This window comes from Dicentrarchus labrax, unplaced genomic scaffold, assembly GCF_905237075.1.
Source record: "Dicentrarchus labrax unplaced genomic scaffold, dlabrax2021, whole genome shotgun sequence".
Taxonomy (NCBI): Eukaryota; Metazoa; Chordata; class Actinopteri; family Moronidae; genus Dicentrarchus; species Dicentrarchus labrax.
Window position 1 is genome coordinate 34,580,927 of NW_026136704.1, and position 17,125 is coordinate 34,598,051.

At 44.5% G+C, this 17,125-nt stretch overlaps 1 protein-coding gene across 1 annotated transcript in view; it reads right to left on the reverse strand.

Moving 5' to 3' along the window:
• Positions 1 to 6,877, reverse strand: part of si:dkey-22o22.2 (neural-cadherin) — a 113,943-nt gene extending 107,066 nt beyond the window's left edge. The window contains exon 1 of the mRNA XM_051399225.1: positions 5,499 to 6,877. Within this exon, the coding sequence (XP_051255185.1) occupies positions 5,499 to 6,477 (979 nt within the window). The 5' untranslated portion in view covers positions 6,478 to 6,877. The remainder of the gene's footprint in view (positions 1 to 5,498) is intronic.
• Positions 6,878 to 17,125: the final 10,248 nt, after the last annotated feature.

A 17,125-nucleotide genomic window follows, 5' to 3' on the forward strand; every position in this document is an offset into this window, starting at 1 on the left:
ACACGTGGTGCGATGGCAGGTTGCTTCAGGCCTCGGGCTAAATCCAGAAATAAAGACAATAGAATAAACAGGAGGAAAGAGCTGTGTGTCACCTCAGGGCTGCCGAGCACAGACAATCTGTAGGAAAAGCCTGACAGACCAGGGCCATGTTTGTGCAGTAATGTGTGTGTGTGTGTTTGTGCATAACACCAACACACACACACACACACACACACACACACACACACACACACACACACACACACACACTTTGAATAAAAACAATTAATAATAGTTAAGAGTGAGAGGCTGCAGTTTAATGAGGGAACAGGCCCGTCGGTGCGCAGGCTGCCGCATTAATTGCAGCCAACAGGAACAATTTTCTCATTTAAATATGCAAATAAACACATTAATTACAGTTTAATGGGACAGTGAAGAATAAAAGAAAGTTTGTCAGAGTTTCTAAAAACTGTGCACTGCACATTTCATTTATCAACTCTGAATCTCAACCCAGAAATCCCTTATTATTATTATTATTATTATTATTATTCGATCTGACGAGGTTCAGCTGTCAACGTCGTTAATCAGACGTGTACAGAGATTCACGATGTCGAGAGAGAGCGGGAACATAACGGTGCCGCCGCGGTTTAATTAACGTCGACAACCTGAAGCTACGACTTAAAATGAGACGAGCAGCAGAAGATATGAAATGTTGACTGAGTGTATCCGACACGCTGAGCTGTTGAGTTGATAAGCTTAAAATATTCATCGGATGTGCATGAAAGTTTAACTTCCCGCTCCTGAAGCTCCTGGAGTGACTGACTCGATCGTTTTACCAGAATAAAAGACTCGCTAACGTGTTACAGAAGTGGAATCTGTTGGCATAAAGCGCATTAACTCCACCGCAAATACGTTTAATTTAGTCTTTTGTTAAATTAACACCTTGACAGAAATAATATTCTATTCCTGAATTCAGCCTCGGTCAACTTCCCCCTTTTTTGAAACTAGCTAACTTAAGATGTGACTATATATATATTTGTCACTTTTATCTTTTAACCATCTTCAAAATGTGGTTGTCTTTTTAACATAGATTAGCTTAGCATATAGCATATCTAAGTATTCAAAAAGTCAAAATTAGCTACAACTAATATAATCAAAGTTGACCCGCGAAACGCCGACTAAAAGTTAGCGTCCTGCCCACGAGTTTTGTACGATGCACATTTGTTAAAAACAGGAACAGGAGATTAAAGGTTCAATAAGAAATATGTTATGTAATATGTGTTTTATTAGCCATTAAAACAAATTGTACTGCTTGTTGTTGTTGTTTCCGTCCGTCTAATTGTTTGTTTCAGGACTGTTTTCATGTCGCTCATCACGTTGAGTTCACAGCAATCAGTTACTACGCACACAAACAGGAGGACAAACCAGTGTGTGTACGTTTATTGAATGTCAAGGATAAAACGGAGTCCGGTGGCGGTGATGGACGACCTGCCAGCGAGAGAGCGAGACCTGTGTGTGTGCAGATGATGTAGATGTCTGTGAGCAGCGTGAGGGTCACATGAGTACGATTTATTACAGACAGGAGGTGAACTGTGTGTGTTTGTACTCCGACTACAGCTCCGTGACAACTGCACCAAAGTCAATGCAACAACACCGCAAATGTAAACATCGTATGTCGTCACAAAATATCGAGTGTATTGTGATATTTCTGCACATTTAACTGACAAACCATCTGGAGATGAGCAGGAACATTCATTGTTTTTGGTTAATCACTTGATTAAATATCTGAGGTTTGATGTAGTTTCTCACACTGATGCGAAAACAATCCCATGAATTCATTATTGTCGGCAATATAATCCATAATATATATTTTATTCAATTATTAAAATGTGCTTCAGGTGCGACTGTGTCTATAAATTAGTTCGTTTAGTGATACGAGTGGTTTAATTTTACAAATGTTTTTATATTTAAAGCTCCAGTGTGAAGAATTTTAGTGGTGTGGTTGCAGATTGCATCTTCCTCGCTTCACCCTCCCCTTTCAAGCGTGAAGGGGAAACTACTGTAGAAACATGGCGGACTCCGCCAGAAGAGGAGCCGCTCCCTCTGTATACCACAACGTCTCATTCTAAGCTTTTCTTTTGTATTATTTAACATCATTATATTCCATTTCTGCCCATAGATCCTCCACTAAATGTTACTCACTGAGACTTTTCAAATATGGAGAGTTTAATTTATAACCTTCGATGCTGCTTTTACGTCCTGTTAGTGCCACAAACCTCTCAAAGTCCGACTCAAGTCTGCAGCTCAAACTATTTCTTTTACTTTTATTGACAGCAGCTGTAAATAAATCTTCCAATCCATCAAAATTGTAATCCTCCGACTTTATCGGTTCCTTTTATTGATGCCAGCGTTTTTTTCAGACACATTTTATAGTGATGAGAATCGAGAACCGGTTCCAAGTTAGACGGTGGAGCTTGTGCACAGCTGAGTCACGTGCCGACCTATTTCCTACTCAGTTACTGTTGTGTTGATGCTCTTGTCACACAGATCAGGAATCAATCAGGGAAATCACTAAAGAATCGGACCGATAAGACTCGATCATGACATCAGCTTCAATCAAATGTTACAAACATGCAAATACAAAACATGAATATTACTAAAAGAAGAGTGAATGTTTTGAGGATGAAACTTCATTCTGTTACTTGTTGATCAGTCGATCAATCAGAGGCCAGCGTGCCGATCGTGACTTCCACCGGACGCCACGATCCGCGTTCTGCCTCGTTCCCACAGAACGAAATCACAGCCACCGCAGACGAAAGACAGGCTGCCTCAATCAGCCGGGCGGTTTACAGCAGGCTCAACGCCGTGTCGACCAAATCACACACAGACCAGAGCCTGCCCCGAACGCTGCAGCCCGCTTTAACAAAAACAGAGCTTCCTGTTTCGGGCCCGCGCGGTCGGACCTGGGAGAGCTCCAGGTGAGCAAACACAACTAATTTCTACAAATAAACAACGGAGATGCAGTTTGGACCGACTGATTAGCCAGATCTGACCAGAACGCAGGGCCGCCACCGCCCGGCATCCAGATGTGGAGGCTCTTGGTTAAACATTTACTTTGGGGGCTTGGGGGGGGCGGCGACGGCATCTGGACGTCGTTTCATCCTGTCAAACAGGTCGGAGCTGCAGTGGCACTGATTCGGTTTCAGATTGGTTCAATGCTGATTTGTAATAGTTTGTTTAAGTGGACCTGACGCTCCAGGTGGACGGGGTTTACCTTCCAGTGCGGAGCTGTTCGGGGTGACCGATGAGTGTTTTGAAAGCGGTGTTTGGGTGAGTTTAGTCAACTGTTAAAGGCAATTTCCTCTCAGATAGTTTTGGTTTTATTGAACTTTCAGATATCTGTCTCCGTGAGCTCGGCCTCCACCACCAACGGAGAGGAAGAGAATTTAAAAAAATACATTTAAAGGAGCATCAACTCCAAGATATTTGTGGGGTTTTTTGGCGTGATTATTGCAGCCAAATATAACTTAAAATCAGCAGTAATTATAACGTAATTATGTCAAATTGACTTGAAACGTTCGAGTGCTGATGGTTTAATTTATGTCGGTGGTGAACGGCGCTCTTTCAGTGAAGGACGAGAGAGCTGATTTCTTTTCTTATTCCTGTTTTATAAAGATATTATGACTATATAATCCTATAATGTACATTATTTTATTAGATACACGACAGAAATGTCTCACTTTGGTAATAATGGTGAGACTTTTGTTTTTACATTAAAAGCTTTTAGCATCAGTGCTGGGTGATATACGGGTTCTAATGTGTGAGATGTTCCTGTATAAGATGAATTTTTCATACACAACCATACCGATCAGATCTGAAACAACTGAACTGCAGTGATGACCTTCGACCTCGCCCAGTTGGAGCTCGGTTGTGTGTTCTTGTGTTCTTGCTTGTGCTAGCTGTGTTAGCATCCACAGACTCCTCGCCGATGTCTCACCAGATGACTGTTAAGATCCGTCGTGTTACGTCTGACAGATCTTACAGATGGACAGACTTCTGTCTAACTTTCCTTCTTATAGAATCCAATTGTCTTCCAAACTTCAGATTTTAGATTTGATGGTGCTCTGTAAATCCTCTCGGTTAGCCACGCTGAGCTGACGCTACCCTGGCGTTGACCTTTTACCTTTCACGAGAGTGGAAACGCTGCACAGATTCAGACTTTAGAGTCGGACCATCGACCGGTTCGTGGTACATTTAGATCCAACCTTTGTAGGAGACCTCAACCAAAGCGTCACAGCAGAGGTGGAAGATTATTCGGCTGTTTCAGGAGACAAACAGAGCCAACCTTATTAATCCTAATGGGAAATTACAGTGTTACTAAACAAATACTGCACTTTACTCAAATGCTTTTAACCTCTTAAACAACCAGCTTCACATACAGGCTTCTGGGATTAGTGTCAGAGTGTGTGTGTGTGTGTGTGTGTGTGTGTGTGTTTTAACGGTATTATGAAAGGGTAAAATCTGTGTGTCAGTTGAGGTGTGTTTACTCTGCTCACCTCAAACACTAAACACTGTCAGTTCTGTTTGTCCTTTAACGACCTGCTGACATACACACACACACACACACTTACAGAGTGTGTGTGTGTGTGTGTGTGTGTGTGTGACTGTCTCTCTCACACACACACACACACACACACACACACACACATGGCGAGGATGTGAGGAGCGCTGTAAGGAATGAATGAAATGAGTGGAAAGTAGCCGTCAACGGTTGAGGTCGATTCAAACTCTGCTGGAAATTTGCCAAGACATACACACGCACACACGCACGCGCACACGCACACACACACACACACACACACACACACACACACACACACACACACACACACTCAATAAATAAACTCCACCCAGCCCTTAAAGAAATAAAATCACTGCTGCCACTGTTAGAAAACTACAGAACAACAACAATATTAAAGGGCCAAACACAAACAAATTATGCTTTACATTACTGCTGACCTCTGACCCCAACCCTGCTGAGGGGAGAGCTCTGCACAAATATCACTGAAAATATCAGAGTCAAAGCATAAAACTGTAATAAATCACTGACTTCCCTCTGATTTTAACCATAATCCGGCATCAAACCAGCAACTCACCGTCTCCTTTAAAGCAAACGGGAAGATTTAAGATTACAGAAGAGTTTTCTACACAAACATCTTCTCACCTCTCTGAGATGGAAGTAGAAGGTGCAGGTGAGATTTAAAATCACTGTTTCTCTGTTAAGTTGAATATTTGAGGCATTTTCTTCTCTCAGAGTAAAGCGCACAAACCAACCACAGCAGTTAATGTAAAACAACCCAAAACAACTCCAAACGCACAAAAACATGGTTAACATGAGTTAACTTAACCTGGATTGATCTTAATGTAACACACACACACACACACACACACACAGTCTCAAACCATCAGCGGCTCGTTTTGCGCTTTTACGCACGAGAAGAACAGAATCCACTTCTTACCTCGGAGGTTCTGGATCTTCACCACGACCTCGGCGGGCTCCCGCAGGCTGCTCGCCAGGTACAACCTCCCCGAGTCCCGCTCGATCTGAACCGGCGACTCTGCCTCGGATATCACCTCGAACCACCGCTGCTCGAACCTCTGGTCCGGCACCGTGAACACCAGGTCCCCGACTCTGACGTGGTCCGGGACGGTCACGGTGTAGGACAGCTCCTCGGACAGAGCCCGGGTCCTCCGCCGCGCTCTACCGGAGCCGCGGACGTCGACCCGCAGGAACACCGGCTCCCCGACCAGCGCCACGTCTCCGCCGTCGGTCACGTAAAGGCGCAGAGACACCTGGCGGACACCCAGGAGGGACCCCACCAGCCTCACCTGCCCGGTCTGTGGGACCACGTGGAGCAGGTGAGACTCCGGTGACGCGTAAAAGGTGACGCGTCCGTTCCTCTCGGCGTCGCCGTCCTTGGCGTCAAAGCGGGCCAGCTCGGTACCGAGCGGCGTCAGCTCGTCCACTTCAACCGTCCGGTTCCCGCTGGTGAACCGGGGGATGTTGTCGTTCCTGTCCGACACTTCGACCTGCACGGCGGCCGGTCTCCTCAGACACCGCGGCGGCAGCCGCACCGTCAGCTCGTACATCGCTATAAACTCCCGGTCCAGAGCTTTGGAGGAGACCAAACCCAGATGCCCGCGGTGGTCCCGGTGCCCGCGGTAGTGAACGAGCCTAAAATCCGACGCGTAATCCCCCGTGAGGCTGGCATTCAGGTCCGCGCCGGGGCAGCCGCCCGCTCCGAGCGGCAGCAGCACCCCGTCCACCGGCGTCCCAGCCGGGGAGTTCTCGGCTATTTGCCCCAAGTAGCGCACTGGATGCCCGGGCTGCGCGGAGAGACACCCCGGTGAGGCATGAAGCAGCAGCAGCAGCAGCAGCGGGAGCAGGTGGGAGAGGAGGTCGTGCAGGAGAACCGCTCCAGATGCAGCTTTGGTCATGTTTCCATCAAACCCGGTTCGGTTGGAGAAGGTCTGTCTCTCAGAGGGTCCGGGGTTCAAGTTTACGCGCAAAAAATAAATATTTCTTTGCGGGAAAGAGCAAAAATCCCCCGATGCAGAATGTTTAATAAATGATTTAATGTCTGTAATTAACGTCCTGACTCCGTGTCGGTGAGACACACACACACAGCATGAAGCCGACTCTCCTCTCCACTTAATTAATAATTCAATCAAAATCACTTTTACGCACAAGTGAAAGGATATCGGTGTTTTCTCCTCCTGTCTGTGGTGAAGCTGCAGCAGCAGAAGAGAGAGAGAGGAATAACAGACTGCTCCTCCTCCACTGTTCTCCGCTCAGAGGAGGCTGTTGATGCGCCAAGTTGCTCCGGAGTGTCTCCACCGGAGGATGGCTCAGACTGACGGGCACACAGACACCCAGCACACTCCATGTGGCTCCGGAGGCCCCGCCCCACCCGGGGGAGAGAGACCAATCAGGTGGCGGGAGCGGGTGTGATTGACAGGCCGCAGGACCCGCCCACTGACATGCTGAGTCAGGTGATGGAGAGAGAGAGAGAGAGAGAGAGGAAAGGTGACACACAGAAAGGGTTTGTGGGTAACTTTATACTGTTTCCCATCACCATCCTCCTCCTGACCCCTGTGAGACCCTTTTCACAGCAAACCTGACGTCCCATGATCCTCTCTGTCGGCTCCTTTACAGCAGGTGAACCTGTGAAGCTGCAGGCTGAGACGCAGTGCGAGGAGAGACCTGTGAGCCGTCTGCAGGGTGGAACTAACACACCTTTGTATGGCAGAGGGAGGGTGTACCACCGTAACGCAGCCACGCTGGTTAACGTGCAACACGCCAAAAGTCAAATGCTGTTAAAGGTTTAGTGTGTTTGTGGCATTCCTCCGGGGCAGAGGTCAAACCTGACAACACATCTTAATAAAGGGAGTTAAATGAATCCTCCAAAAACACAATTAACATGAACTGTTTTATTCCACTGACTCATTTTCTTTAAGTTGACTTTATGTCATTAAAATCAGTTTATTAATCATCATATCAACAATTATGCATCCAAGTCATTCTTAAAAGTGTTTGACACATAAAGAAACCCACAGAAGGGTCTCGGTTAGCTCAGTTGGTAGAGCTGGCGACCCATATACGCAGTGGCCCGGGTTTGAATCCGACCTGTGGCCCTTTGCTGCATGTCATCCCCTCTCTCTCTGCCCCCCCCTTCCTGTCTATCACCCTCTGTCAAATAAAGGCATAAAAGGCCCCAAAAAAAACAACCCCACAGAATATTAATTTGTAACCATTTTGAAAACCAATTAATTATAAATTATTTTTATTGTTCGTCAGCTGTTTTAACAGGTAATGTATTAATTTGCTTTAGTGGAAGAAAATGAAACATTTGTATAAAGATTCATTTAAATGACTTTAATCAGATAAATTCTGTTCACACGTTTTAAATAAGTTTGGAGAAATGTGTAACTTCAATTAACTTAATTTACTTTAGTTACCTTAAGTTAATACTTTAGTTACTTCCACTCAAATCAAATCTCTTCCATGATTAAACTGATTAAACTGATTAAGGCAGTCGGTTTTACAGCGTTTGTTAAAACTTAACGGAGCAGGAGACACATTTTAGAAAGTAATGAGGTTACATTGTTCTGTTGTCTTATTGAATACACTTAGATCAATACTTCTTATTGATACTCCTTCCTCATTTGTATAGTTGGCGTTGAGGTAATCCAAAAGTAACAGAAAGTAATCGATACCCAGAGAGCAGAGGCAGCACAAACAAAATAACACACAAGAAAAACAACTAAAGTAACTAAAAAAACCCTGTTTGTTAAGGAGGCACACAATTATTAGGACCCTCGCAGTTTTACCGCTGGAGGTCCCTATTGTTTTTGGTTCGTTTCTTATTATTAGGGACCTCATGAGCGACCGCGCTGGAGGTCCCTATTACTTTGGATTCGTTTCTTACATATTAGGGACCCGCAGTTTACCGCTGGAGGTCCCTATTGTTTTTGGTCTGTTTCTTATTATTATTATTATTAGGACCTCGCAAGCGACCGCTGGAGGTCCCTATTGTTTTGCTCGATTTACCTATTATTATTATTATTATTTTTAGGCCACTCGACTGCGCTTTTCCCTGAATATATACGAAAACTCAATTTTATTTGGCAAAGTTGCTCAGCCTGGTGAAAATTTGATATTCTATGCTCTTTTTCGGGTCGGCCACTAGGTGGCGCTACTGTTTAGGGTAAAGTATTGTCACTTTTTGGTTACTTAATAACTTTTGCATATTTTTGTCGCATTCAAAACTTATATCCACGCCGCTCGGGTGAATGATTCTGAATCTTCCATATAGTCTCCGCCCACTTCCGCCTATAATTTTTTTCGTTAGAGCGCTAAATGGCCTTAAAGTACGCTGCGGGTCCTCCTACACGCTTTGTCCACTCCCCACAAAATTTTTCACCCAGCACCTGGGGACCGCCCGGCAAAAAGTAATGAACCTTTTTGAGTGCTTCAAAGCGTTTCGTAGTTTTGACTCTGATGTTATGGAAAGAGACCGCCTTTGATTAGAAATACGATGTCAATTTAAAGTCTGTGTTCTTATAACCCTGAAATTCAAAGTATCAGCTGATCATTAGGTCACTAAAAAATAAATTTTGAAATGAGGAGTTGAGTCTTCTATGACCACTGATGATTAAAATGAAACTTGGTAGGATGTTGCCCATGGCTCCCCGGAGGCTCACCAAAAAGGAAAAAAATCAGGCCACTGCGGCGCTCTGCGGCAGGATAAATCACTGTGCGGAGACCGTAATAGTTATGAATATGAAATTCACAGGGCACGTGTAGAGTAGTGCCTGAAGCTCACATACCAAAATCGTGTTTGTCGGTGTGTATTTCCCTACAGATAAAAACAGTAGCTCCTGGCGCCTCGCTTTCACCGATATGTACGAAACTTGGTAAGCATGTTTAACATGCTGAGACATACAAAAAAAGCCTTCCTTGACCCATACCCGACACCACACAGGTCGGCCATTTTGATTTAAAATTTCATTTCGCTAACTTTTCGTTGTATTTGAACGAACTCTCCTAGGGAATTTATCCATATGCTTCAAAATTTGTGAGTACACTCAAAAAAATGGTCCTGATTTAAAGTTGTGCTATTTACGACATTCGTCAAACGGCGTGTCCGTGGCTTCCCATCAAAGTCAGCCATTTTGCATTCTGTGCTCATTTTCTGTGATTTTTCGCCTTGTATTTGTCCAACTCCTCCTAGGGAATTTATCGGATCTACCAAATTTAATCAGCGCAATCTAAAGACATTCATGATTTAAAGTTGTGCTATTTACATTCCGTCAAACGGGCGCGCCCGGTATGCTATGCGCTAATTTTGACCAGTCACCTTAAACAGATAGTACTCAACTTCAGTGTACAGTCCCACCCTGGAACACGCCCTTCATAATCTCAGCGTACATGATCCAATCTCATGAAACTTCACGCAGATAAATACTCCCACCCTGAACACGTCTACATGACAATATTCAGACAAAGTGATAGCGCCACCCACTGGCAACAGGAAGGTAAGCGCTGCGTGGCGATTTTGGAGCTACATGGGGGGAAATGACTGTGCCAGTGACGACTTGTCCAATTCAGCGGATTCGCCATGAAATGCCACTCATAACTTCAGTGTGCAATGTCCAATCTCCGATAAACTTAATATATTCTGAAACAGTTTTGCCCTGGAACACGTCCTCATAATCCCAGCGCACGGGTCCACCTCAATGAAACTTCACGTGTTTGATAACACTCTCGCCTTGAACATGTCTACATGGACAACATTCAGACATAGCGATAGCGCCACCCTTCTGGCAACAAGAGTTGCGCTGCTTGGCGATTTTGAACTGATTTACGTGACATTTTCATGTTGTGGTCCCCACGCAGCCACGACGGCCCGCGACGCGGCCGCAGCACGCCCGGAAGGTGGAGTGCGAGGTCCCGCTCAACGCTGCTTGCAGCTTTAATTATTATTATTTTTAGGGACCTTTGACTGCATTTCTCTTTACCCCCCTGAACATATATACGAAAAGTCAATTTTATTTGGCAAGTCAGGCCTGGTGAAATGCGGAGTTTGGTGTCACTTTCGGGTCTGCTACTAGGGTGGCGCTACTATTGAGAAACGAATTTTCACTTTTTGTTACTTAATACCCTTTTGGTATATTTGTCACATTATCAAAATCCTATATCCACGCTGTCAGTGAATGGAGCTGAATCTCTCCATATAGGGCCCCGCCCGCCTATAATTTTTTTTTCGTTAGAGGCGAAATGTCGTTAAACTACTTTTTTCATGTTCCCACACGCTTGTCCACTTTCGGGCACTTGTGTTCTTTCTCACCTAGCACCTGGGGACCGCCCTGGCAAAAAAAAGCAATTTGAACATTTTCGAAATTTCAAACAATAAGCACGCTTATAAAATTAGCACTTCCTGTGGGAATTTTCATCAAAAAAAGGAAGTGGACCATTTCTCCACATTGGTATGTCCGATTGACACCAAACCTGGGTGCAAAGTTCCAGGTGTGTTCCCTAAGCACAGTGCACAATTTCAGGCCATCAGCACTAGGTGGCGCCTTTAAAATGAAGACGTTTATATTCACAATGGTATGTGTGATTAAGATGAAACTTGGTACGATGCTTCCCCATGGCTCCCCTGAGGCCCTTTTAGACAAAAAATACGCCACTAGGCGGCGCCTGGCATGAAAATCATTGTACGGACACCGTAATAGTTATGAATATGAAATTCAGAGGTGCTGTGCAGAGTAGTGCTCAGCTCACATATCAAAATCGTGTTTGTCCTGTGTGTAGCGCCCTACAGGATAATAAACAGCAGCCCCGGCGCCCACGTTTCACCGATATGTACGAAACTCTAGTAGTCTGCTTAGAATGCCGACGTACAAAAGCCTCTTGGACCCATACCCAAACCCCACAGGAAGTCGGCCATTTTTATTTAAAGTTTCACTTTCGGCGAACTTTTCGCTTTATTTGAACGAACTCCTCCTAGGAATTTACCAGATCTGCTTCAAAATTTGTCAGTACAGTCAAAAAATGGTGCTGATTAAAGTTGTGCTATTTGTATGTACGTTTGAAGGGCGTGTCCGTGGCGTGGCATCAAAGTCAGCCATTTAGATTTTATCATTTTCTGTGATTTTTCACGTTGTATTTGAACGAACTCCTTGTGTAATATTTGATCTACTTCAAATTTAATTGAAGCACCAAAGACATTCATGATTAAAAGCTATTTACTATATTCCGTCTCAAACGAAGGCACTGTGGGCGCTGCGCCACCCCCGACCATTCACCATAAACAGATAGTACTCAACTTCAGTGTACAGTCCCACCCTGAACACGTCCTCATAACTTCAGCGTACATGATCCAATCTCAATGAAACTTCACGTGTTTGACAACAGTCCCACCCTGAACACGTCTACATGACAATGTTAAGAAATAGTGATCGCGCCACCTTCCGGCAACAGGTGCTAAGCACTGCGTTGCGATTTTGAGCTGATTTACGTGAAATGACCAAGCAGTGACGACTTGTCACCCAGTGGATTCGCCATGAAATACCACTCATAACTTCAGTGTGCAATGTCCAATCTCCAGTGAACTTCATATTCTGTAACAGTCTCGCCCTGAACACGTCCTCATAATCTCAGCGTAAGTGGTCCAATTCAATGAAACTTCACGTGTGTTACGACAGTCCCGCCCTGAACTTGTCTACATGACAATATTAAGACATAGTGATAGCGCCACCTTCCGGCAATAGGTGGTAAGCGCTGGGCAAGGGCAATTTTGAGCTGATTTACGTGACATTTTCATGTTGTGGCTCCCAAGTGTTACGACGTGCAGTTTAATGCGGCCGCAGCACGCCCCGAGCTGGGTGGGGTGCGAGGTCCCGCTCAACGCTGCTTGCAGCTTTAATTATTATTATTATTATGAGGGGACTGCAATAGCCCGCTGGAGGTCCCTATTGTATTTGCAATGTTTCTTCTTCTTCTTACCATTATTTTTAGCCCTGCTGACTGTATTTTTGCCCCTGAACATATACGTAAAAGTCAATTTTATTTGGCAAAGTGGTCAGGCCTGGTGAAAATGGGATATTACATGCCGCTGTAATTGCCACTAGGTGGCGCTACTATCATAAAAAATGCGTTTAGCTAATAACTTGCATAGTTTGTCGCACATTCAAAAACTTACATCCACGTGTCTGGTGAATGGAGTTGAATCTCCCATATAAGCCCCGCCCACTTCCGCCTAGAATTTTTTTTTTCTAGAGCCGCAAATGTCCATAAACTACTTTTTAAGTGTTCCTGCTACACTCTTTTTTTGATTCGCACCTAAATTTTCACCTACTACCTGGGACCGCCCTGGCAAAAGGCTAATTTGAACATTTTAAATTTAAAAATAAGACGCTTAAAATTCCAACTTCCTGGTATATTTTTCGTCAAAAGGGAAGTGGACCATTTCTCCACATTGGTATGTCCGATTGACACCAAACTTAGTCCATAGTTCCACATGTCTTCCTTTAAGCATCGTGCACAATTTCAGCCATTGCCACTAGGTAGCTTCTTAAAATGAAGAAGTTTATATCTCTACAACGGTATATGTGGGATTAAGATGAAACTTGGTATGATGCTTCCCTGGCTCCATGAGGCTCCCTTAAAAAGGAAAACTAAATACGGCACTAGGTGGCGCCTTGGCATGAAAACTACCGCTGTGCGAATACCGTGAATAGTTATGAATATGAAATTCACAGGGTACGTGTAGAGTAGTGCCTGAAGCTCACATATCAAAATCGTGTTTGTCCTGTGTAGCGCCTCACAGGATAAATAAACAGCAGCCCCGCGCCACGTTTCACCGATATGTACGAAACTCAGGCCCGTTTAGAACTTCGGACGTACAAAGCCTCTTGACCCATACCCGAAACCCACAGGAAGTCGGCCATTTTGATTTCAGTAAAAGTTTCACTGTGAACTTTCGTATTTGAACGAACTCCTCCTAGGGAATTTATCGGATATGCTTCTCTAAAATTTGTGAGTACACTCAAAAATGGTCCTGATTAAAAGCTGTGCTATTTGTGCATGTACGTTGAAGGGGCGTGTCTGTATGTGGCATCAAAGTCAGCCATTTAGATTTTTGGTCATTTTCTGTGATTTTTCGTTGTATTTGAACGAACTCCCTAGGGTCTATCTGATCTGCTTCAGGATTTAATCAGCGCAATCTAAAGACATTCATGATTAAAAGTTGTGCTATTTAATGACATTCTCCGTCAAACGGCGTGTCCGTGGCTTGGCATCAAACTCAGCCATTTAGAGTTTTTTGGTCATTTTCTGTGATTTTTCGCTTTGTATTTGAACGAACTCCTAGGAATTTATTGATCTACTTCAGATTTAATCAGCAATTCAAAGACATTCATGATTAAAAGTTGTGCTATTTACGACATTCCGTCAACCAGGCGTGCCCGTATGCTGCGCGTTGGTTTCCTGGGACCAGTCACCATAAACAGATAGTACTCCACTTCAGTGTACAGTCCCACCCTGAACACGTCCTCATAACTTCAGTGTACATGATCCAATCTCAATGAAACTTCACGTGTTTGATAAGTCACACCCCGAACACGTCTACATGACAATATTCAGACATAGTGATAGCGCCACGCCTGGCAACAGGGAAGTAAGCGCTGCGTGGCGATTTGTGCCATGCAGGAAATGACCGTGCCAGTGACGACTTGTCAAATTAGCGGATTCGCCATGAAATGCCAATTACAACTTCAGTGTGCAATGTCGTCCACCTCCAGTGAACTTGAGTGAGACTCTGTAACAGTCTGCCCTGAACACGTCCTCATAACTTCAGCGTACGTGGTCCACACCAATGAAAATTCACGTGTTACAACAGTCCCGCCTGAACTTGTCTACATGACAATATTAAGATATAGCAATAGCGCCACCTTCCGGCAACAGGTGGTAAGCGCGCGTGGCGATTTTGAGTTGATGTACGTGACATTTTCGTGTTGTGGTCCGCACGTGTTACGACGGCACGCGACGCGCTCCGCCGCAGCGCGCCCGAGCTGGCGCGTGGGAGTGCGAGAATCCCGCTCTAACGCAGCTGCTTGCAGCTTTAATTATTATTATTTTTAGGACCCTTGACTGCATTTTTGCCCTGAACATATACGAAAAGTCAATTTTATTTGGCAAAGCTGTCAGGCCTGCTGAAAATGCTGAGTTTACATGTGTTCGCTGGGTCTGCCACTAGTGGCGCTACTATTGAGAAACAAATTTCTTTACCTCTTTTTGTTACTTCTAATAACTTTTGCATATTTTATCGCACATTCAAAAACTTATATCCACGCTGCCGTGAATGGAGCTGAATCTCCATATAGGCCCCGCCCACTTCCGCCTATAATTTTTTCGTTAGAGTAAATGTCGTTAAACTACTTTTTTTTGTGTTCCTCCTACACGCTTTGTCCGATTCGCCAGAAATTCTTCACCTAGCACCTGGGGGACCGCCCTGGCAAAAGCAATTTGAACATTTTCGGAAATTTCAAACAATAAGCACGCTATAAAATTAGCACTTCCTGTGGAATTTTCATCAAAAAAGGAAGTGGACCATTTCTCCACAGGTGGTATGTCCGATTGACACCAAACTTGGGTGGCTAGTTCCAGGTGTCTTCCTTAAGCATCGTGCACAATTTCAGGCCACTGTGCACTAGGTGGCGCCTTTTAAAATGAAGACGTTTATATCTCTACAACAGTATGTGTGTGATTAAGATGAAACTTGGCAATGATGCTTCCCATGGCTCCCTGAGGCTCCCTTGAAAGGACAAAAAATACGCCACTAGGTGGCGCTCTTTGGCATGAAAATCACCTGTACGGACACCGTAATAGTTATGAATATGAAATTTACAGAGCATGTGTAGAGTAGTGCCTGAAGCCACATATCAAAAATCGTGTTTGTCCTGTGTGTAGCGCCCTACAGGATAAATAAACAGCAGCCCCGGGCGCCCACGCAAGCCAATCGATATGTACGAAACTGGTAGGCCCGTGAATCTCGGGACGCATAAAAGCTCTCTTGGACCCATAACCGAAACCCGACAGGAAGTCGGCCATTTGATTTTAAATTTCACTTTCGGTGAACTTTTCAAGCGTTGTATTTGACGAACTCCTCCTAGGAATTTATCGGATATGCTTCAAAATTTGTGAGTACACTCAAAAAATGGTCCTGGATTAAAAGTTGTGCCATTTGTGCATGTACGTTGAAGGGCGTGTCCGTGGCGTGCCCCTCAAAGTTGGCCATAGTGAATTCAGTGCGCATTTTCGGTGATTTTTCGCTCTTGTATTTCAACGAACTCCTCCTACAAAATTTATCGGATCTGCTTCAAATTTAATCAGCGCAATCTAAAGACATTCATGATTAAAGTTGTGCTATTTAATTTATTCCGTCAAACGGCGTAATCTGCGGGCGTTGCGCTGGAATTTCCACCATTCACCATAAACAGATAGTACTCAACTTCAGTGTACAGTCCCACCCTGAACACGCTCCTCATAACTTCAGCGTACATGATCCAATCTCAATGAAACTTCACGGTTTGATAACAGCCCGCCTCCTGAACTTGTCTACATGACAATATTAAGACAAAGTGATAGCGCCACCTTCCGGCAATAGGTAAGCGCCATGGCGATTTTGAGCTGATTTACGTGACATTTTCATGTTGTGGTCCCCAAGTGTTACGACGCCTCACGACGCGGCCGCAGCACGCCCGAGTTGGGTGGGGGTGCCATGGGTCCCGCTCAACGCTGCTTGCAGCTTTAATTATTATTATTATTTTAGGACCCTTTGACTGCATTTTTACCCCCTGAACATATACGAAAAAGTCAATTTTATTTGGCAAAGTTGTCAGGCCTGGTGAAAATGCGGAGTTTACATGTGTCAATTTAGGGTCTGCCACTGTGGGTGGCGTGCTACTATTGAGAAACGAATCTTCACTCTTTTTGTTACTTCATAATCTTTTGTGACATTTGTGCTGCACATTCAAAAACGTATATCCACGTCGTCGGTGAATGGAGCTGAATCTCTCCATATAGGCCCAGCTCACCTCCGCCTATAATTTTTTTTCCCGTTAGAGTGCGAAATGTCGTTAAACCGCCTCTTTTTCGTGTTCCTCCTACAGGCTTTGTCCGGGCGCCTGCACGAAATTTTTCACCTAGCACCTGAGGACGGTCTGGCAAAAAAGCAATTTGAACATTTTCGAAATTTCAAAACAATAAGCACGCTAATAAAATTACACTTCCTGTGGAATTTTCATCTAAAAAGGTAGTGCACCATTTCTCCACATTGGTATGTCCGATTGACACCAAACTTGGGTGCATAGTTCCAGGTGTCTTCCTTAAGCATCGTGCACAATTTCAGGCCATCAGCACTAGGTGGCGCTCTTAAAATGAAGACGTTTATATCTCTACAACGGTATGTGTGATTAAGATGAAACTTGGTACGATGCTTCCCATGGCTCCCTGAGGCTCCTTAAAAGGACAAAAAATACGCCAATTAGTGGCGCTCTTTGGCATGAAAAATCACTGTAC